Below are 23,433 nucleotides of genomic sequence, written 5' to 3' on the forward strand. Positions count from 1 at the left end.
TATACATTTGCAAACATTTCTAAAAACCTGTTTTTGCTTTGTCTTCATGGGGTATTGTGTGTAGATTGATGAGGATTCTTTAGTTATTTAATACATTTTAGAATAAAGCTGTAATGTAACAAAATGTGGAAAAAAGGAAGGGGTCTGAATACTTTCCAAATGCACTATATATACTGAACAAAAATATAAACTCAACATGCAACAATTTCATTTATTTTACTGAGTTACAGTTCATATGATGAAATCAGTCAATTTAAATATTCATTAGGTCCTAAACTATGTATTTCATATGACAGGAAATACAGATATGCATCTGTTGGTCAGATACCTTTAAAACAAATGGGCCTCACAATGTGCCTCAGGATCTCGTCATTGTATTTTTGTGCATTCAAATTGTCATCGATAAAATGCAACTGTGTTAGTTGTGCATAGCTTATGCCTGCCCATACCATAACCCCACCATGGGGCACTCTGTTCACAATGTTGACATCAACAAACCGCTCGCCCACACGAAGCCATACACGTGGTGCCTACCAGTCTGTGACCAGATTTTGTAATCTAACACCTTGACTACATTCTGTAGGCATTGTTGAATGCGAGACCAGTGCATCAGTAAGCACTGCGTGAGATGCTGTCTGAGCCTGCAAGGAGAGCTTACAGCTGCCTTACAACACAGCAGGCTAATGTGCTGTTAGAAATGTTTAAATGTACCCAAACATTTTATTCTCATGTTTGAGCTCTCAAAACAGCATGACACTACTGTAAGTCGTCAGATATTAATACGTTAGCTTTGCTATTGATGAGAGTTGGGATATGATGACATAAAAAAGCAGTTTAAAGTAACAGTACAGTCTTTAAGTACAATCTGCAGTATGAACTACTGTTTACAAAGATCTGCATATGTGTGTACAGTACCTGTGGATCTTTATTTCTGTGATTGCTCAGCATGTCTTCCAAAGCTCTGTTTCCATCTTCTTGTTTTCCTCTCTCCTCCAGTGTGGGTATACAGTAACAGTGCTGATCCATGGTGGAGCTGAGTTCACTACTGCCCAAGCATATCCAGCTAATTTCTGAGCTGAAGGACTGCTTAGTGAGCCTTGCACTTAAAAACCCAACATGCCTCTGAGACCATGCTGGGCAGATGTCAGCTGCAAAAAGCAAGGTACTCTCTATTGTACTGTGTTCCCATAATCCCATTAATTCTCTTTAAATTGACAAAAACCACTTGAAAACCAATTTACTGTTCCTAACATTGATCAAAGCAGTCACCAGAATTCAACAATTCATCAACAACCCAGAGGATTTGCACAATGTAATGTAAAGAATAACTCCTATAGTTAGAAGCCATTTCTACTTCTAATTAGGAGAACCAATATTTAACTGGAATTCTGTATTGAATACGCTGCAACATTGGGTGGGCGGTGGGTTGAAGGTGGAAAGAGAATCAGAAGAAGAATCACCAGAAGAAGCAGTCTCTTTCCCAGGGGACTGACAGACAGCCATCATCCGCTTGCTGTGCATTTGGACAGTGATCTTTCCCAAGCTGGAGTCACTCCCAAGCTGGAGGCATTGAAAGGATTCATGATGGATAGGGATAGAGTCCTGAGTTTCCAAACCACATCTATTGATGAGGAAACCTCTGGGCCCTAGTAGTCTAGTATAATGATGGATAAAAATAAATTATGATGAGAATAAAATAACATTTCACCCTTGAAACAAACTATCAAGCATTTTCATTGCTTGGGAATGTCCTAAATTCGAGCTGTGTCTATTTCCCACTGCTTTTAATATTAGTAAGGTTTGTAAATAGTAAAACTCATGCAGCACATGATATATGGTAATTTCACTCTAGGCCACCATAATCACGTTTTTCAACTGGTTGTTCACTACAGCACTGTTTCCGTTGAATTCAACAATGCACTCCTTTCTGTTGTATTGAACGCAACCCTGGTTTAGTAACCTAGAAAGTTACCAATGCTAAATGTTAATGAATATGATTTCAAGTAATGAGAAGAAACCCAGGGGAGAACGACTGACACCTCTAATTTGAAGCCACAGAAGTGGCTTCCTGTTCAGAAAACAGGATCCCCATTATAGTAAATGGGAAAATGGAAATTTTTGGAGTCAATCTTCATGTAAAAAAACTAACAATTAGAAGACACTCATGGTAACAGATACTTGCTTCTAATACACCAGATGTATGTCCTTGAACCAGTTATACAGAAGAAGTTATAAATGATTTCAAGATGGCGTAGCAGTCGGACGTGTGTTTTGTCTTGTCCCGTCCTGTCCTGTCCCGTGTAAATATTGTTTTTCCTTGCTTTTTTTCGTATATATTTCGAATATATTTTAATATCACTTTCCATCTACGGATTGAATATACTCTCCTGCAACCCGCTTCACCCAATGTGGTACGGATCTGCTATTTTTATACTTAAGAACCGGAACCCCGGTTCTAGCTAGTAGTCAGTTAGCCATTGATAGGCCCATCTGCTAGGCCCATATCCCGGCTAGCCGAAGAGGTCCATCGGCCACTCCTCGGGCAACAATTGGCCTGGACCCCCGCCGGCACATCACAACTTGACTACCGCCGTAATCCGCCAGTGGGGGTTTTTCAACTGGCTCCTCCGACGCGACGTCCCTTAGCCTGCTAGCTGCGGCCCACTAGCTGTCTAGAGCACATCGGACTTTTAGCTTAAGAGGCCCATCGGACAAATTCTTTGGCCACTACACCTATTTTGCCAATTGGCCTGGTTTACCACACAGAGCCTTGCTGATCCGTCCTCTGAATCGGAATCCACAACAGAAGCTAGCCAGCTAACTGGCTACTAGCTTGTAGTCAGCTAGCCACTGCTAGGGGTCTTCAGCTACCTCCATATCTCCGGATTCCTATCGCAAGCTCTGAACCTTTTTTCACCTGGATCATCGCAGCTAGCTAGCTGCTATCCGAGTGGCCACTCCTGGCTAACATCTCTGTCCTGAAGCAAGAACCAATTAGCCTGGAGCTAAGCTTGCTATGCCCATCTGCTAGGCCCATCTCCCGGCTAGCTGAAGAGGTCCATCAGCCACTCCTGGGCTACAAAACCTATTTTGCCAATCGGCCTGGACCCCCGCCGACCCATCACGACTGGACTACCGACTACCGGATTCGCCGAGGGGGTTTCTCAACTGGCTCCTCCTCCTGAATGCCCATCCGCTAGCCTGCTAGCCATGGCCCGCTAGCTGTCCGTCTGGCGACGCAACAGCACGAGGGGGCCACAACAGACTTTCTTCCGTCGTGACGTCCCTCTAAGGCCCTTTTGCTAACTTGCTAGCCCCGGCCCGCTAGCTGCCCGAAGCCACTCACTGGACTCCTATGATCACTCGGCTACGCATGCCTCTCCCTAACGTCATTGTCCATTGCTGTTTGGTTAGTAATTATTGCCTTCTTTCACTGTAGAGCCTCTAGCCCTGCTCAATACGCCTTAGGTAACACTTTAGTTCCACCTCACACACATGCGGTGAAATCACCTGGTTTAACTTTTTAGGGATAGGGGGGAGCATTTTCACTTTGGATATATAGCGTATTATTACTATTGGATAGAAAACACTCTATAGTTTCTAAAACTGTTTGATTCATGTCTGTGAGTATAACAGAACTCATATGGCAGGCAAAAACCTGAGAAAAAATCCAAACAGGAAGTGGGAATTCTGAGGCTGGTCGATTTTCAACTCATCGCCTATTGAAATCCCAGTGGGATATGGATCTGTTTGCACTTTCTATGGCTTCCACTAGATGTCAACAGACTGTAGAACGTTGAATGAAGCTTCTACCGTGATGTTGAGCCGGATGGGAGCTGTTTGTAGCTCAGTTGGTAGAGCATGGCGCTTGCAACGCCAGGGTTGTGGGTTCGTTTCCCACGGGGGGCCAGTACAAAAAAAGTATGAATGTATGTACTTGTAAGTCGCTCTGGATAAGAGCGTCTGCTAAATGACTTAAATGTAAATGTAATGTAAATGTTTGAGTCAGTGGTCTGGCAGAGAGCCAGGTCCTGGTCACCGCATTCCACATGATATCGATATCATTCCATTACTTCTATAGACACAAAGGAATTCTCCGGTTGGAACGTTATTGAATATTTATGATAACAACATCCTAAAGATTGATTCGATACTTAGTTTGACAAGTTTATTCGACCTGTAATATAACTTTTTGAAGTTTTCGTCCGAAGTTCGCCTGGACCTGTACGAGCGTTTGGATATGTGTACTATACGTGCTAACAAAAGTAGCTACTTGGACATAAATAATGGACATTATCGAACAAAACAACAATTTATTGTGGAACTAGGATTCCTGGGAGTGCATTCTGATGAAGATCATAAAAGGTAAGGGAATATTTATAATGTAATTTCGTATTTCTGTTGACTCCAACATGGCGGAGAAATGTTGTTTCTATCTGAGCGCCGTCTCAGATTATTGCATGGTGTCCTTTTTCCGTAAAGTTTTTTCGAAATCTGACACAGCGGTTGCATTAAGAACAAGTGTATCTTTAATTCTATGTAAAACATGTATCTTTCATCAAAGTTTATGATGATTATTTCTGTTATTTGATGTGGCTCTCTGCAATTTCTCCGGATATTTTAGAGGCATTTCTGAACATGGTGCCAATGTAAACTGAGATTTTTTTTATATAAATATGCACAATTCTCCGATTGGAACGTTATTGAATATTTATGATAAGAACATCCTTAAGATTGATTCTCTACTTAGTTTGACAAGTTTATTCGACCTGTAATATACATTTTTGACATTTTCGTCCGACGTTCGCCTGGATCTGCGCGAGCGTTTGGATATATGTACTATACGTGCTAACAAAAGTAGCTACTTGGACATAAATAATTGACATTATCGAACAAAACATACATGTATTGTTTAACATGATGTCCTATGAATGTCATCTGATGAAGATCATCAAAGGTTAGTGATTAATTTTATCTCTATTTCTGCATTTTGTGACTCCTATCTTTGGCTGTAAAAATGGCTGTGTGTTTTTTGGACTTGGCGGTGATCTAACATAATCATATGTTGTGTTTTCGCTGTAAAGCATTTTTTAAATCGGACACGATGGGTAGATTAACAGATGTTTATCTTTCATATGCTGTATTGGACTTGTTAATGTGTGAAAAATATTTTTGAATTTCCCGCGCTGCCTTTTCAGCGGAATGTTGTCGAGGGGTTCCGCTAGCGGAACGTGTGTCCTAGAAAGTTTAACTTCTTAGCGCTAGGGGTCAGATTATATATTTTTTTTAAAATAACGTGCCCAACGTAAACGGACATGTTCTCTGGCCCAGATCGTAGAATATGCATATCATTTACAGATTAGGATAGAAAACACTCCAAGGTTTCCAAAACTGTCAAAATATTGTCTGTGAGAAAAAGAATACTTATTCTGCAAGCGAAAACCTGAGAAAAAGTAACCCGGAAGTGATATATCTTTTTTTTTTTTTTTATCGGTGTTTCCTGGCCCGTCTAACCTCCATTTAAAGGGGTATCAATCAGATTCCTTTTCCAATGGCTTCCTCAGGCTGTGACCAGGCTTTAGACATAGTTCTAGGCTTTTATTTTGAAAAATGAGCGAGATGTTTCAAAAGAGGTCAGATGTCCTCTGAATATTTCCTGCGAGAGAGGGGCACCCCATTTTCCTTTTGTCTCTTAATGAATAGGTTATGCTCCGGTTTAAATATCATCGATTATGTTTGTTACAGACAACCTGAGGATTGATTATAAAAAACATTTGAAATGTTTCTACGACCATTTCGGATACTTTTTGGGATTTGTCGAACGGAACACGGCTTTTGTTTTCTCAAAATGATGCGCAACCCAAATGGCGTTTTTTTGTGATATTTATCGAACAAAAAGAAGATTTGTTGTGTAACTGGGAGTCTCGTGAGTGGGAACACCCGAAGATTATCAAAGGTAAGCGATTAATTTTATTGCTTTTCTTACTTTCGTGACCAAGCTAACCAAGCTAATATAAGGCTAAGCTGTTATAGCATTGAAAGTTACACTCACAAAAGCTTGGATTTCTTTCGCTGTAAAATATATTTTCAAAATCTGACACGATAGGTGGATTAACAACAAGCTAAACTGTGTTTTGGTATATTTCACTTGTGATTGCATGATTATAAATATTTTTAGGAATATTTTTTAATCTGATACGTTTGGAAGTTTTCATCTTCCTTTCAGGACCGGAACGAGGCTGTAGTTTTCTCATCATAACGCGCAACCCAAATGGCGTTTTTTTGTGATAAAAGTAATATTTATCGAACAAAAATAAGATTTGTTCTGTAACTGGGAGTCTCGTGAGTGGAAACGTCCGAAGATTATCTAAGGTAAGCGATTAATTGTATTGCTTTTCTGACTTTCGTGACCATGCTAATTTGGGGCTAGCTGATGTAGCATTGAAATCTATAGGTGGATTAACAACAAGCTAAGCTGTGTTTTGATATATTTCACTTGTGATTGCATGATTATAAATATTATAGTAATATTTTTGAATTTGGCGCCCTGCAATTCAGCGGTTGTTTAGGAAAGTGAACCCGTATTCGGTATCCGTAGCGCAGTGAAGTTAAAGAATAACCAGGCATCCTCTACTGACGGAATGAGGTCAATATCCTTCCAGGATACCCGGGCAAGGTCGATTAGAAAGGACTGCTCGCTGAAGTGTTTTCGGGAGCTTTTGACAGTGATGAGGGGTGAGCGCTTGATTGCAGACCCATTACGGATGCAGGCAATGAGGCAGTGATCACTGAGATCCTGGTTGAAGACAGCAGAGGTGTATTTGGAGGGCAGGTTGGTTAGGATGATATCTATGAGGGTGCCCGTGTTTACAGATTTTGGGTTGTACCTGGTGGGGTCATTGATAATTGTGTGAGATTAAGAGCATCAAACTTAGATTGTAGGATGGCCGGGGTGTTAACTTCTTATGGCTGCAGCCCGGCGTCAGTACACTTATGACAACAGCCACTTCAAGTGCAGGGCGCGAAATTCAAAATATATATTTTTTAAATATTTAACTTTCACACATTAACAAGTCCAATACAGCAAATGTAAGGTACACATCTTGTGAATCCAGCCAACATGTCCGATTTTTTAAATGTTTTACAGCGAAAACAGCATGTATATTCATGTTAGCTCACCACAAAATACAAAAAAGGACAGACATTTTTCACAGCACAGGTAGCATGCACAAAGCCAACCTAACTAACCAAGAACCAACCAAACTAACCAACAAACAACTTCATCAGATGACAGTCTTATAACATGTTATTCAATAAATCTATGTTTTGTTCGAAAAATGTGCATATTTCAGGTATAAATCATAGTTTACATTGCAGCTACAATCAGAAATTGCACCGAAAGCAGCCATAATAATTACAGACACCAACGTCAAATACCTAATTACTCATCATAAAACATTTCTGAAAAATACATAGTGTACAGCAAATGCAAGACAGGCATCTTGTGATTCCAGCCAATATTTCCAATTTATTAAGTGTTTTACAGCGAAAACACAATATAGCGTTATATTAGCTTACCACAATAGCCAGAAAGACAAGCCAAAAGTTAGCGAAAAGTTAGCGTAGCAAAAGTTAGCGATCGTAACAAACCAGTAAAATATATATTTTTTTTGACTAACCTTGATTACAGTCCTATAACATCAGGTTATACATACACTTATGTTTTGTTCGAAAATGTGCATATTTAGAGCTGAAATCAGTGGTTACACATTGTGCTAACTTAGCTACTTTTTCCCACAACATCCGGATATTTTTCTGACACTTTTTCTGACACACATATTCTGACCAAATAGCTATTCATAAACATAACTAAAAAATACATGTTGTATAGGAAATGATAGATCCATTAGTTCTTAATGAAATCGCAGTGTTAGAATTCTAAAAATAACTTCATTACGATATGCAGCTTCGGTATAGCTAGAGTACCCAAACGTTGGGCGTCAACCGACTAGTTCACATGTACGACAGATATATGAAATAGCATCATAAAATGTTTCTTACTTTTGCTGATCTTTCATCAGAATGTTGGACAAGGTGTCCTTTGTCAAGAACAATCGTTGTTTGGATTTAGAACGTCCATTATCCCTCTCGATTCAGCAAGCACACTAGCCAGGTGGCACGACGCTCTCCATGTCAACAAACGGAAGAGAACGGAACACGGCAAAACTCCCGAAAAATTTTCAATAATCTGATGAAACTATTGAAAAAACTATATTGAAAAAACATACTTTACGATGATATGGTCAAATGTATCAAATAAAATCAAAGCCGGAGATATTAGTCGCCTCTAACGGAAGCTAAACAGAAGGCAAATCTATGTCTCTCTTCGCGCCTTCCTGAAAACAGGAAATGGAGGACACGTCATTCCATGAGCTGTAATTCGAGTCCAGATCAAGTTACACAGTCCATTTCTTCTCTCACTCCTTGTCAACATCTAGTGGAAGACGTATGAAGTGCATCTAAACTAATAAATGACAAGGGCTTTAATAGGCAGCCCCTGGAACAGAGCCTCAATTTCAGACTTTCCACTTCCTGTCAGGAAGTTTGCTGCAGAATGAGTTCTGTTTCACTCACAGATATAATTCAAACGGTTTTAGAAACTAGATAGTGTTTTCTATCCAATAGTAATAATAATATGCATATTGTACGAGCAAGAATTGAGTACGAGGCCGTTTGAAATGGGCACCTTTTATCTGGCTACTCAGTACTGCCCCTTGAGCCCAAACAGGTTAAGCATGTCCCATTTTAGGTCACCTAACAGCACGAGTTCTGAAGATAAATGGTGGGGAATCAATTCACATATGGTGTCCAGGGCACAGCTGGGGGCAGAAGGTGGTCTATAGCAAGCGGCAACGGTAAGGGACTTGTTTCTGGATAGGTGGATTTAAAAAAAAATAGAAGCTCAAATTGTTTGGGCACAGACCTGAATAGTAAGACAGAACTCTGCAGGCTATCTCTGCAGTTGATTGCAACTCCGCCCCCTTTGGCAGTTCTATATTGTCGGAAAATGTTATAGTTAGGGATGGAAATTTCAGGGTTTTTGGTGGTCTTCCTAAGACAGGATTCAGACACGGCTAGGACATCCGGGTTGGCAGAGTGTGCTAGGGCAGTGATTAAAACAAACATAGGGAGGAGGCTTCTAATGTTAACATGCATGAATCCAAGGCTTTTACAGTTACAGAAGTCAACAAATGAGAGCGCATGGGGAATGGGAGTGGAGCTAGGCACTGCAGGGCCTGGATTAACCTCCACATCACCAGAGGAACAGAGGAGGAGTAGGATAACGGTACGGCTAAAGGAACTGGTCGTCTAGTACGTTCAGAACAGAGAGTAAAAGGAGCATATTTCTGGGCACGGTAGTATAGATTCAAGGCAAAATGTACAGACAAAGGTATTGTAGGATGTGAATACAGTGGGGGTAAACCTGTGCATAGAGTGACGATGAAAGAGATATTGTCTCTAGAAATATATTTTAAAAGTGCTTTCCTCACCATCTTAAATAAGCATGCCCCATTCAAAAAATGTAGAACCAGGAACAGATATACCCCTTGGTTCACTCCAGACCTGACTGCCCTTGACCAGCACAAAAACATCCTGTGGCGTACTGCATTAGCATCGAATAGCCCCCGCGATATACAACTTTTCAGGGAAGTTAGGAACCAATATACACAGGCAGTTAGGAAAGCAAAGGCTAGCTTTTTCAAACAGAAATTTGCATCCTGTAGCACTAACTCCAAAAAGACATACGACAATGTAAAGTCAATGGAGAATAAGAGCATCTCCTCCCAGCTGCCCACTGCACTGAGGCTAGGAACAACTGTCACCACCGATAAATCCGCGATAATTGAGAATTTCAATAAGCATTTTTCTAAGGCTGGCCATGCTTTCCACCTGGCTACCCCTACCCTGGTCAACAGCCCTGCACCCCTCACTGCAACTTGCCCAAGCCTCCCCCATTCGTCTTTACCCAAATACAGGTAGCTGATGTTCTGAAAGAGCTGCAAAATCTGGACCCTTACTAATCAGCAGGGCTAGACAATCTGGACACTCTCTTCCTAAAATGTTTCACCAAAATTGTTGTAACCCCTATTACTAGCTTGTTCAACCTCTCTTTCGTATCGTCTGAGATCCTCAAAGATTGGAAAGCTGCCGCGGTCATCCCCCTCTTCAAAGGGGGAGACACTCTAGACCCAAACTGCTACAGACCTATATCTATCCTAACCTGCCTTTCTAAGGTCTATGAAACCAAGTTAACAAACAGATCACCGACCATTTTCGATTCCCACCATACCCTCTCCGCTATGCAATCTGGTTTCCGAGCTGGTCATGGGTGCACCTCAGCCATGCTCAAGGTCCTAAACGATATCATAACCACCATCGATAAGAGACAATACTGTGCAGCTGTATTTATCGACCTGGCCAAGGTTTAGACTCTGTTAATCCCCACATTCTTATCGGCAGAATCAACAGCCTTGGTTTCTCAAATGACTGCCTCGCCTGGTTCACCAACTACTTCTCAGACAGAGATCATTGTGTCAAATCGGAGGGCCTGTTGTGCGTACCTCTGGCAGTCTCTATGGGGGTCCCACAGGGTTTAATTCTCGGGCCGACTCTTTTCTCTGTATACATCAATGATGTCACTCTTGCTGCTGGTGATTCTCTGATCCACCTCTACGCAGACGACACCATTCTGTATACTTCTGGCCCTTCTTTGGACACTGTGTTAAGTAACCTCCAGACGAGCTTCAATGCCATACAACTCTCCTTCCATGGCCTCCAACTGCTCTTAAATGAAAGCAAAACTCGATGCATGCTCTTCAACCGATCGCTGCCCACACCTACCCACCCGTCCAGCATCACTACTCTGCACTGTTCTGACTTAGAATATGTGGACAACTACAAATACCTAGGTGTCTGGTTAGACTGCAATCTCTCCTTTCAGACACACATTAAGCATCTCCAATCCCAAATTAAATCTAGAATCGGCTTCCTGTTTATCAACAAGCATCCTTCACTCATGCTGCCAAACATACCCTAGTAAAACTGACTATCCTACCGATCCTTGACTTCAGCGATGTCATTTACAAAATAGCCTCCAACACTCTACTCAGCAAACTGGATGCAGTCTATCACAGTGACATCCGTTTTGTCACCAAAGCCCCAGATACTACCCACCACTGCGACCTGTTGGCTTGCCCTCGCTTCATATCCGTCGCCAGACCCACTGGCTCCAGGTCATCTATAAGTCATTGCTAGGTAAAGCCCCGCCTTATCTCAGCTCACTGGTCACCATAGCAGCACCCACCCGCAGCACGCGCTCCAGCAGGTATATTTCACTGGTCACCTCCAAAGCCATTTCCTCCTTCGGCCGCCTTCCCTTCCAATTCGATGCTGCCAATGAATGGAACAAACTGCAAAAATCACTGAAGCTGGAGACTCATATCTCCCTCACTAGCTTTAAGCACCAACTGTCAGAGCAGCTCACAGATCACTGCACCTGTACATAGCCAATCTTTAAATACCCCATCCAACTACCTCATCACCATATTGTTATTTATTTGCTTTATTTTGCTCCTTTGCACCCCAGTATCGCTACTTGCACACTCATCTATCAACCCAGTGTTTAACCTTTCTAGGACACACGTTCCGCTAGCGGAACCCCTGACAACATTCCGCTGAAAAGGCAGCGCGGGAAATTCAAAAATATTTTTTTTAAATATGTAACTTTCACACATTAACAAGTCCAATACAGCAAATGAAAGATAAACATCTGTTAATCTACCCATCGTGTCCGATTTAAAAAATGTTTTACAGCGAAAACACAACATATGATTATGTTAGATCACCGCCAAGTCCAAAAAACACACAGCCATTTTCCCAGCCAAAGATAGGAGTCACAAAAAGCAGAAATAGAGATAAAATGAATCACTAACCTTTGATGATCTTCATCAGATGACATTCATAGGACATAATGTCAATTATTTATGTCCAAGTAGCTACTTTTGTTAGCACGTATAGTACATATATCCAAACGCTCGCACAGATCCAGGCGAACGTCGGACGAAAATGTCAAAAATGTATATTACAGGTCGAATAAACTTGTCAAACTAAGTAGAGAATCAATCTTAAGGATGTTCTTATCATAAATATTCAGTAACGTTCCAATCTGAGAATTCCTTTGTGTCTCTAGGAGTACTGGAATGCAAGTCGATATCGTGTGGAATGCGCATGACCAGGAACTGGCACTCTGTCAGACCACTGACTCAAACAGTTCCCATCCGGCCCCACATCACAGTAGAAGCTTCATTCAACGTTCTACAGACTGTTGACATCTAGTGGAAGGCGTGGGAAGTGCAAACAGATCCATAACCCACTGGGATTTCAATAGGCGATGAGTTGAAAATCGACCAGCCTCAGAATTCTCACTTCCTGTTTGGATTTTTTCTCAGGTTTTTGCCTGCCATATGAGTTCTGTTATACTCACAGACATGATTCAAACACTTTTAGAAACTTCAGAGTGTTTTATACTCAATAGTAATAATAATATGCAGATATTAGCATCTGGGACAGAGGAGGCAGTTCACTCTGGGCACACTATTCATCCAACGTGAAAATGCTGCCCCCTATCCCTAAAAAGTTAATTTGCCATACTGTAATAATTTTTGCTACTATGGCCTATTTATTGCCTCACCCCCCCTTATTCTACCTAATTTGCACACACTGTATATAAACTTTCTCTTTTGTATTATTGACTGTATGTTTGTTTATTCCATGTGTTGTTGTTTGTGTCGCACTGCTTTGCTTTATCTTGGCCAGGTCGCAGTTGTAAATGAGAACTTGTTCTCACCTAGCCTACCTGGTTAAATAAAAGTGAAATAGAAAAAATATAAATAAAAAAATAAGGATTTTTTAGTTGCTAATGGCATCCTGCAGTACACCGGTCGGCCTTCAACTGGAGTTACTCAATGAGAGGGGGCAGCACTTAGCTAGTCTGCAATGTCACTTACTGGAGTTGCTCTAACTGTGTATGTTAACGATCCATGAGTTGCCAATTTAACCGACTTAAAATGGCTTCAAAGAGCTTTTGAGTTTACACATAGGAATGAATGGTGTTGTGATCGATGGCTTTGTGCCTTCATATACAGTGATTGAACCAACCATACACCTAGTTTAGGAGCTTACTTTTCAACATATCATAAAAAAATATATTTTTTGGCAAATTTGAAGTACTTTTTTGGAACAATTGTTTGGAATTACCTGGGTTGCATTCACTAAGAACCAAATGGAAGAAAACAGAATTAAACTGGGAGGGACCTACCTGAATTTGTCCATTTTGTTGCAAAACATTTTCCATTTGGAGTAAATGGTTTCTGTTGTAAAACATTTTGCAACTGTTTGCCACAGTCTTTGTCTAAATGAATACACCCCTGAATTTGTTCAACAGAAACTCGCTTTCATTGTAAAATGTCTTCCATTTGCAAATGTTTGCTACAGTTTGGACTAATGATTACACTCCGGGTGTGCACTTTTTATATTCCCTCTGGGAATCAAGACAACACAGGTTTTTATGGATATATGGAATACATGCTATTTTATGGACACAACTCAACTTTTGGGACACTCAGAAAGTAAGAATATGTTTGACAAAGTTTGTTTTAAGGGTGAAATATAATTTTAAAGGTAATGGCCTCTATTAAAGATGCTGTTTATAGTCTACCTTACACTAACCTGTAGGACTGCAGTACATAGTCACATTGTCATACAGCATCTGATGTAAATGTGATGTGTAACATACAGGGAGACAGTAGGCGTAATAGAGGCAACAGCATTAGTGGCGCTTAACGCACCTACTTTCAGTTTTTCAGAGATGCATAGCAACAGAGTACTTGCAATAAGCATTATATACTGAAAAAATATATAAACGTAACATGCAACAATTTCAACGACTTTACATCAGTCAATTGAAATACACTGAACAAAAATATAAATGCAACATGCAACAATTTCAAAGATTTTACTGAGTTACAGTTAATTTAAGGAAATCAGTCAATTGAAATAAATGCATAAGCCCTAATTTATGGATTTCACATGACTGGAAATATAGAAATGCATCTTTTGGTCACAGATGTGCATCTGTTGACCATCATTTGCCTCATGCAGTCCGACACATCTCCTTTGCATACAGTTGATCAGGCTGTTGATTGTGGCCTGTGTAATGAGAGACAGAAAATGTACTACGTTTGGCCCAACTATTCTATTTCTATTTCTCAGAATACCTATATGTCGGCCGGCCCATACATTATGTCCTGGCTCGTAGCATTCAGTAATTGAACCTACACTGACTTTGTCAGAGAAACAATAGCGGAGGCAATCTCTACGTATCTCGTTCAAATGGAAACCCACACACCTCAACAATTCCTTCCTACAGCTCTAATAGTGTATAACAGGGGTGTCAAACTCAAATACCCAGTGGGCCAAAATGTAAAACCTGAACAAAGTCGCGGGCCAACATTGAACAAATGAACCTTTTAACTTTTTATGGCTGCAGGGGCAGTATTGAGTAGCTCTGATTAAGGGTGCCCATTTCAAACGGCCTCGTACTCAATTCTTGCTCGTACAATATGCATATTATTGTTATTATTGGATAGAAAACACTCTCTAGTTTCTATAGCCGTTTGAATTATGTCTCTGAGTGAAACAGAACTCATTCTACAGCACTTTTCCTCCCAGTGAGTGAGATTTCAGAAATCTTGGCCTCTGGTTCCAGGTCAGTTTTAAAGTCCCTGTAAATCCTATGAGGATACAAACACTGCCCACGCCTTCCTCTAGATGTCAGTAAGTGGTGACAATTTGAATGGAGTCGATTGCGCAATCAGGGCCTGTATAAAACGCCAAAGACCGGATGTACCGTTCTTTTGCTCCCTGCGCCTGACGCACGATGGACGTTGGACCTCCTCTCTTTCCAAGCTGTTGTTTAGCCAGTAATATATCGCCGGTCATGTTTTTACTCGTTATAGGTGTTAAAAACATCATAAGGTAGTTAATTTAAACCGTTTTATAGCAATTTATATCCGTTTAGTGCGATTTTGAGGCATTTCTATGTGATGCAGTTTGAAGCGCCGGGCACGTTTCGGGGTCCCGGTCGAACGTTAGTGGGCATTTCGACGGACAACAGGACATCTTTCGACCAAAAGAAGATTAGACCCAAGAAAGGATACATTGCCCAAGATTCTGATGGAAGATCACCTCATAGTAAGAAATATTTAAGATGATAAATCGTTGTTCTGTCGAAAAATGTTAAACGCATATTCCGCCATTTTGTTTGGTATAGCTTCGCTTGGCGAACCCTGTATTGCACAGTAAGGATAATTTTAGAAATGTAATTCAGCGATTGCATTAAGAACTAATTTGTCTTTCGATAGCTGTCCAACTTATATATTTTTTAGTCAAGTTTATGAATAGTTATCCATGAGACAAGATCACTGTGAAAGATGGCGCCCGACATTTTCAGGCTAGTTTTGCTAGTATTGTCATTGTATAACCACGTTTTTTTGTGGCTAAATATGCACATTTTCGAACAAACTCTATATGTATGTTGTAATATGATGTTACAGGAGTGTCATCGGAAGAATTCTGAGAAGGTTAGTGAAAAAATTAATATATTTTGGCGATGATTACGTTATCGCTCTCTTTGGCTTGAATCAATGCTCGGGTAACGTTTGCACATGTGGTATGCTAATATAACGATTTATTGTGTTTTCGCTGTAAAACACTTAGAACATCTGAAATATTGTCTGAATTCACAAGATCTGTGTCTTTCCATTGCTGTGAGCTGTGTATTTTTAAGAAATGTTTTATGATTAGTAATTAGGTAATTCTCGTTGCTCTCTGTATTTATTCTAGTCGAGTTGTGATGGTGGGTGCAATTGTAAACTATGATTTATACCTGAAATATGCAAATTTTTCTAACAAAACCTATCCTATACAATAAATATGTTATCAGACTGTCATCTGATGAGGTTTTTTCTTGGTTAGTGGCTATCAATATCTTTATTTGGCCGAATTGGTGATAGCACCTGATGGAGTAAGAGTTAGAAAAGTGGTGTCTTTTGCTAACGTGGTTAGCTAATAGATTTACATATTTTGTCTTCCCTGTAAAACATTTAAAAAATCTGAAATGGTGGCTTTATTCACAAGATCTGTATCTTTCATTTGGTGTCTTGGACTTGTTAATGTGTGAAAGTTAAATATTTAAAAAAAATATTTTTTTGAATTTCGCGCCCTGCACTTTGAGCTGGATGTTGTCATAGGTGTACCGATATCGGGCTTGCAGCCATAACAGGTTTTAATATGGACCCAAACAAGTTTTGCTTTAACATTGAATATGGAACAAGCATCGCTTATTACCATACAATATATAATTTAATAGTGGAGACATGCAAAATCGAATTTCAAATGAAAAAACACATCAATGGCATTCATTTATTAAATAAATAAAATTTAAATAAAAATCGTATGCCTCTTTTCTATTTGCAGCCTTCTGATTTAAATACCAAAATAAACTTTTTCCACTGGCTAATAATTTTACAAATAAAATGATAATAAATCAATCAACCATTCAAGCCCATGCCTTGTAGCAAGAAAAAGTGCACAAAGAAAACGTTAATTATTGCACACTGATCTAATCTGATGTGCCCAAGCCAGATACCTGGCATCTCTTCTTGGATGCTAGTTCATCAATGTCTGGGCTCAGGCTCTGAGCTGAAGAAATCCTCAGTATCGAGCGAAGGTGTTCATCAGTCAGACGTCTCCTGTGAGTTGTTTTGGTCATCTTCATCGAGGAGAAAAGTTGCTCGCATAGATAAGTGCTGCCGAACATGGAGAGCATCTGAGCAGCTTGGGTGCGGAGCTGAGGCATTGTGTCAGGGATGAACCGTGGAAACTGTGCGGCGCCCACAGCATCATACTTTGACTTCAGCGTGTCGTTGCACTGGAGTTCAATCAGCTCCATTTGGATGTTGGTTGGTGCATTTTCCACATCAACTGCGAAGGGATTACTAAGCAGTTCAAACCTACATTTCTGGACATCGAAGTCGGCAAATCGCCGGCTAAACTCAGCGGCGAGAACACTGAGTTTTTCAGCAAACTGTGCGCATGGGAACACGGCGGTAGAGATCTGCGCTTTTATGGTTTGGCAGCAGGGAAAATGGCAAGGGTTTCCTTGCAGCATCTGATTCTCCCACAGGCACAGTTTAGTTTTAAAGGCCCTCACTGCAGCGTACATGTCTGTGATGATGCGCCCCCGCCCCTGAAGCTGCAGGTTCAGCGCATCGAGATGGCTCGAGATGTCACAGAGAAAGGCCAGCTCACACAGAAACTTTTGCTCCCGGAGCTCTGCTGTATCCTTCCCTTTGGTTTCCAGGAATTGACATATTTCCTCACGCAGCTCGAAACATCTGTTCAGTACTTTTCCTCTGCTTAGCCATCTCACCTCTGTGTGATACGGCACGTCTGCGTATTCCGAACCACACTCCTCTAGAATTTTTTTTAACTGGCGGTGATTCAGACCTTTGGCTCTTATAAAGTTAACTACCTGTGTTACTGTGGTCATAACATGTTCCATCTTTAGGGCTTTGGCACACAGTGATTCCTGATGTATGATGCAGTGGTAAACAGTTAGCTCACCTGCACAGTTCTCTTCCCGCATCTTCTCCCGAACCATGCCCACCAGTCCACTCTTTTTACCGCACATCGCTGGCGCACCATCTGTCGTTAATCCAACGAGTTTATCCCACGGCAGCTTTATTTCAGTTACACATTTGGAAACCTCCTCAAAGATTTCCTTTCCTGTGGTTGTGCCATGCATTGATTTGAATCCCAATAGCTCCTCCGTAACACACAGATTTGAGTCCACTCCACGGATGAAGACTGACAGCTGAGCAGTATCAGATGCGTCGCAGCTCTCATCCACAGCGAGGGAGAACGCAACGAAATCTTTTCCCTTTTCCATCAGCTGGTCATACAGATTGGTGGCAAGATCACATGTGCGATCAGCTACTGTGTTCCTACTCAGGCTCACGTTTGAAAATGCTTGCTTTTTCTCTGGGCATACGAGGTCACAAACTTTCATCATGCACTTTTTCACGAACTCTCCCTCATTAAAGGGCCGGGCTGATTTTGCGATCTCTGCTGCCACTATATAACTAGCCTTTACAGCAGCCTCACTTTGTGATGTGGCTTTTTTGAACATATTCTGTTGTGAAACCAAACTTCTTTTCATCTCCTCTACTTTCTGGCTCCTTTGAGTCATATCCAGGTCCTTGTATTTGTCATGGTGTTTCGTTTCATAGTGTCGTCTAATGTTGTACTCCTTACTTACAGCCACGTTGACTCCACAAACAAGACAAACAGGTTTGTCTTTTACATATGTAAACAGATATTCTGCCTCCCACTTGTCCAGAAAGCTCCTGTTTTCTGCCTTTCTTTTCGCCATTTTTGGGAAGGGATAGCGCGCTGACAGTTGTAGCGTCTATGTTGCTATGACTACTGTCACAGAGGAGAGGGCGTTTCTGGGTCCTGTCCTGATTGGCGCGCGAAAACAACAGCAGAGCATTATGGGATTCGTAGTATTAGCGGTGAATGCGCTGTATAATACCGGCGGGCCAGCTCTAGTAGTAATTTGGTATTGTCTCGCGGGCCAAATATAATTACCCCGCGGGCCAAATTGGGCCAGAGTTTGACACCCATGGTGTATAACGTAATCTGGGTGTATAACGTAATCTGATGCCCAATTTCATATAGGCTGAATTCAACATGAAGGACTCATTCTATCTTATATTCCTCACACCGGGCTCCAATATGTCGTGACGTGACTATCATTAATGTAATGACTGTTATTTAGCTAATAATTACCTACATGCCGTGGGGGAGATGTTCGTGGGCTATACTCAGCCTTGGAAATTGGTGGTTGAAGATATCCATCTAGTGGTGTGGGGGATGTGCTTTGGTAAAGTGGGTGGAGCTATATCCTGCCTGCTTGGCCCTGTCCAGGGGTATCGTCGAAGGGGGCCACTGTGTCTCCCGACCCCTCCTGTCTCAACCTCCAGTATTTATCCTGCAATGGTTTATGTGTGTGTGTGGGGGGGGGGGGGGGGGGCTTGAGTCAGTCTGTTATATCTGGAGTATTTCTCCTGTCTTATCTGGTGTCCTGTTTGAATTTAAGTATTCTGTCTGTCTGTCTGTCTGTCTGTCTGTCTGTCTGTCTGTCTGTCTGTCTGTCTGTGGACTCAGGACGACCTGGCCTGATGACTCCTTGCTGTCTCCAGTCCACCTGGTCATGCTGCTGCTCCAGTTTCAACTGTTCTGCCTGTGGCGATGGAACCCTGACCTGTTCACCGGATGTGCTAACTTGTCCCAGACCTGCTGTTTTCAACTCTCTAGAGACAGCAGGAGCAGTAGAGATACTCTGAATGATCGGCTATGAAAAGCCAACTGACATTTACTCCTGAGGTGCTGACCTGAAGCACCCTCGACAACCACTGTGATTATTATTATTTGACCCTGCTGGTCATCTATGAACATTTGAACATCTTGGCCATGCTCTGTTATAATCTCCACCCGGCACAGCCAGAAGAGGACAGGCCACCCCTCATAACCTGGTTCTTCTGTAGGTTCCGGCCTTTCTAGGGAGTTTTTCCTAGCCACCGTGCTTCTACACCTGCATTGCTTGCTGTTTGGGGTTTTAGGCTGGGTTTCTGTACAGGACTTTGTGACATCAGCTGATGTTAAAAGGTCTTTATAAATACGAATACATTTGATTGAATTGTAATTATATTAAATTAATCATGTAATAATTAAGTCATAAGGAATTTGGCGCACCACGGGAAACGTTTTTTACCAACTTACTATCTCCCGACTTAAACTCTAAAACTACAGTTGAAGTCGGAAGTTTACATACACCTTAGCCAAATACATTTAAACTCAGCTTTTCACAATTCCTGACATTTAATCCAAGTAAAAATTCCCTGTTTTAGGTCAGTTAGGATCACCACTTTATTTGAAGAATGTGAAATGTCAGAATAATAGTAGAGAGAATTCTTTATTTCAGATTTTATTCCTTTCATCACATTCCCAGTGGGTAAGAGGTTTGCATAGACTCAATTAGTATTTGGTAGCATTGCCTTTTAAATTGTTTGACTTGGGTCAAACGTTTTGGGTAGCCTTCCACAAGCTTCCCACAATAAGTTGGGTGAATTTTGGCCCATTCCTCCTGACATAGCGGGTGTAACTGAGTCAGGTTTGAGGGCCTCCTTGCTCGCATACGCTTTTCCAGTTCTGCCCACAAATTTTCTATGGGATCGAGGTCAGGGCTTTGTGATGGCCACTCCAATACCTTGACTTTGTTGTCCTTAAGCCATTTTGCCACAACTTTGGAAGTATGCTTGGGGTCACTGTCCATTTGGAAGATCCATTTGCGACCAAGCTTTAACTTCCTGACTGATGTCTTGAGATGTTGCTTCAATATATCTACAAAATGTTCCATCCTCATGCAAATTAATTACTTAAAAATCATACAATGTGATTGTTTGTTTAAGATTCCGTCTCTCACAGTTGAAGTGTACCTATGATAAATATTACAGACCTCTACATGCTTTGTAAGTAGGAAAACCTGCAAAATCGGCAGTGTATCAAATATTGTTCTCCCCACTGTATATATATATATATATATATATATATATATATATATATATATATATATATATATATATATATATATATATATATAATGTGTATATATTATGTAATCTAAACCTATAACAAAGTATTCCAACTACCAATCAATAAGGGATTGTAATAATAAGTGATCATTGCTTTCACCTGGTCAGTCTATGTCATGGAAAGAGCATGTGTTCTTAATGTTTTGCACACCCAGTGTATATCCATCTTATTGAAATGTTTTTCATGCTTTTTCTCGAGACAGTGCCGTCTGACTGTCTACAAGAACACAATATGGCTGTTTTGATGAATTGTCTATGTCAGCAAGTGAACATTTTGCAAAGTAATCCATATTAAGTTGTGGTGAAATTAAACTGGCAGAAAGTTGATGACATTGATCGATGTGCTCATTTTGCAAACCCAAAATATGCCTCTTATGTTGCTCTTTTCTTAAAACTGCTTCATCCTAACAAAAGTATTTATCTAAATTTGGAGCAAGTTTGCCAGTTCACAGTAAGTTCTGCATTCTCCATGGCTCAAAGGTAAAGATAAAGATGAGCAAAACAGACTGTATCAAATAATAGGTGTCAAAATGATTGGCAACCTTGTTTTCAGTACCTTTTAATACCTCACCTTGCAAGGAAAATGGCACTGATCTGGGGTGCCAACCAAGGATCTGGAATTATTATGTTTGGAGGAATGGTCTAAGATCCCTCCCAATGTGTTCTCCATTCTCATAAAACATTTTTGAAAAAGACTCAGTGCCGATTTCCTCACGTGGTAAGGTATTGAAAACAATAATTTTGAGATATTCTGAGAAAAAAGTATTACTTGTTAAAAAGGCTTCTAAAGTTTGTAATTCCCACTTAAAAATGTCAGACTTGATTTTCCCAAACTAAAAATGTATCAAACCCATTTCCTGTTGCTGCAGGATAATATTCCTGCTGTCAGAAACTGGTCAAATGTGTTCATATCAACTTAATAGAAACGCTCCTTTTTTATGTGCATATGTAAAGGAAATCACGCTGCTTGCTTAGCGAGTACCACCTCTTCCTCATGAGTGTTTCACACATCCCCACATGTGACTGCAGTCGGGGCTACCCGAAAAGCTAGCTATTCGGTGGCGCAAGCGGGGACACACTCAGGCTGAGGAGTAAGTTTCACACATCCCCATGTGCTATGCACACAGTGCATAATGCTTTTAAGTGTTAAACCTGTCCTGATTGTTGACACTTTGTCACCATGCTAGATTACATTGGGGCACATATTTATCCATCTATTTTTGTCTGGAGAGAGAGATTGTGTACATAGAGAGAGAGTGAAAAGTAAGAAGTTTATGTAATTCTAATTGAAAACAGAAGGTGGGTGACTTTGAAGAACCCTGTCTTTGTCCCGTCTCAAGGTGAGTCCTCCAGAGCTTGTGTGTGGGTGTGTGTGTGTGTGGGTGTTGGAGGGTTATTGCCCCCCCCCCCCCCCCACTGGTAGAAACAGAGACGTTTAGTCATCACAGACAGTCAGACAGCTGTGGGTCTGCACCAGAAACCTGCTGTTAGATTAATGCCACTACTTGGATGGATCTCTCTTCCCGAGGGCACTGCTGAGGTAGCTGGCACTGGCTTCATGGCAGAAGAGAACCATGGCGTCTTAACCATTTTATCATTGTGGCGCCATGTAAAAGTGTTAATATCGATTACAATTTCTTGTCATAGTTGAATTTCTGGTGCAGACCCACAGCTGTCATATTACTCCAGTGCTAGCCTCCCTACACTGGCTTCCTGTTAAGGCAAGGGCTGATTTCAAGGTTTTACTGCTAACCTACAAAGCATTACATGGGCTTGCTCCTACCTATCTTTCCGATTTGGTCCTGCAGTACATACCTACACATACGCTACGGTCACAAGACGCAGGCCTCCTAATTGTCCCTAGAATTTCTAAGCAAACAGCAGGAGGCAGGGCTTTCTCCTATAGAGCTCCATTTTTATGGAATGGTCTGCCTACCCATGTGAGAGACGCAGACTCGGGCTCAACCTTTAAGTCTTTACTGAAGACTCATCTCTTCAGTGGGTCCTATGATTGAGTGTAGTCTGGCCCAGGAGTGTGAAGGTGAACGGAAAGGCTCTGGAGCAACGAACCGCCCTTGCTGTCTCTGCCTGGCCAGTTCCCCTCTCTCCACTGGGATTCTCTGCCTCTAACCCTACTACAGGGCCGAGTCACTGGCTTACTGGTGCTCTTCCATGCCGTCCCTAGGAGGGTTGCATCACTTGAGTGGGTTGAGTCACTGACGTGGTCTTCCTGTCTGGATTTGGCGCATCCCCTTGGGTTGTGCCGTGGCGGATATCTTTGTGGGCTATACTCGGCCTTGTCTCAGGATGGTAAGTTGGTGGTTGAAACTATCCCTCTAGTGGTGTGGGGGCTGTGCTTTGGCAAAGTGGGTGGGGTTATATCCTGCCTGTTTGGCCCTGTCCGAGGGTATCATCAGATGGGGCCACAGTGTCTCCTGACCCCTCCTGTCTCAGCGTCCAGTATTTATGCTGCAATAGTTTATGTGTCGATGGGCTAGGGTCAGTCTGTTATATCTGGAGTATTTCTCCTGTCTTATCCGGTGTCCTGTGTGAATTTAAGTATGCTCTCTCTAATTCTCTCTTTCTTTCCTTCTCT

General features: G+C 41.4%; 1 protein-coding gene across 1 annotated transcript; it reads right to left on the bottom strand.

The window, feature by feature from the left end:
- Nucleotides 1–16,574: 16,574 nt before the first annotated feature.
- LOC120054028 (general transcription factor II-I repeat domain-containing protein 2-like) lies at nt 16,575–18,781 on the bottom strand. The gene has a single exon (XM_039001386.1). The coding sequence runs from the start codon at nt 18,551–18,553 to the stop codon at nt 16,742–16,744; it is 1,812 nt and encodes a 603-aa protein (XP_038857314.1). The 5' UTR covers nt 18,554–18,781; the 3' UTR covers nt 16,575–16,741.
- Between the last annotated feature and the right edge of the window lie 4,652 nt (nt 18,782–23,433).

This window comes from Salvelinus namaycush, chromosome 9 (genome assembly GCF_016432855.1).
Source record: "Salvelinus namaycush isolate Seneca chromosome 9, SaNama_1.0, whole genome shotgun sequence".
NCBI lineage: Eukaryota > Metazoa > Chordata > Actinopteri > Salmoniformes > Salmonidae > Salvelinus > Salvelinus namaycush.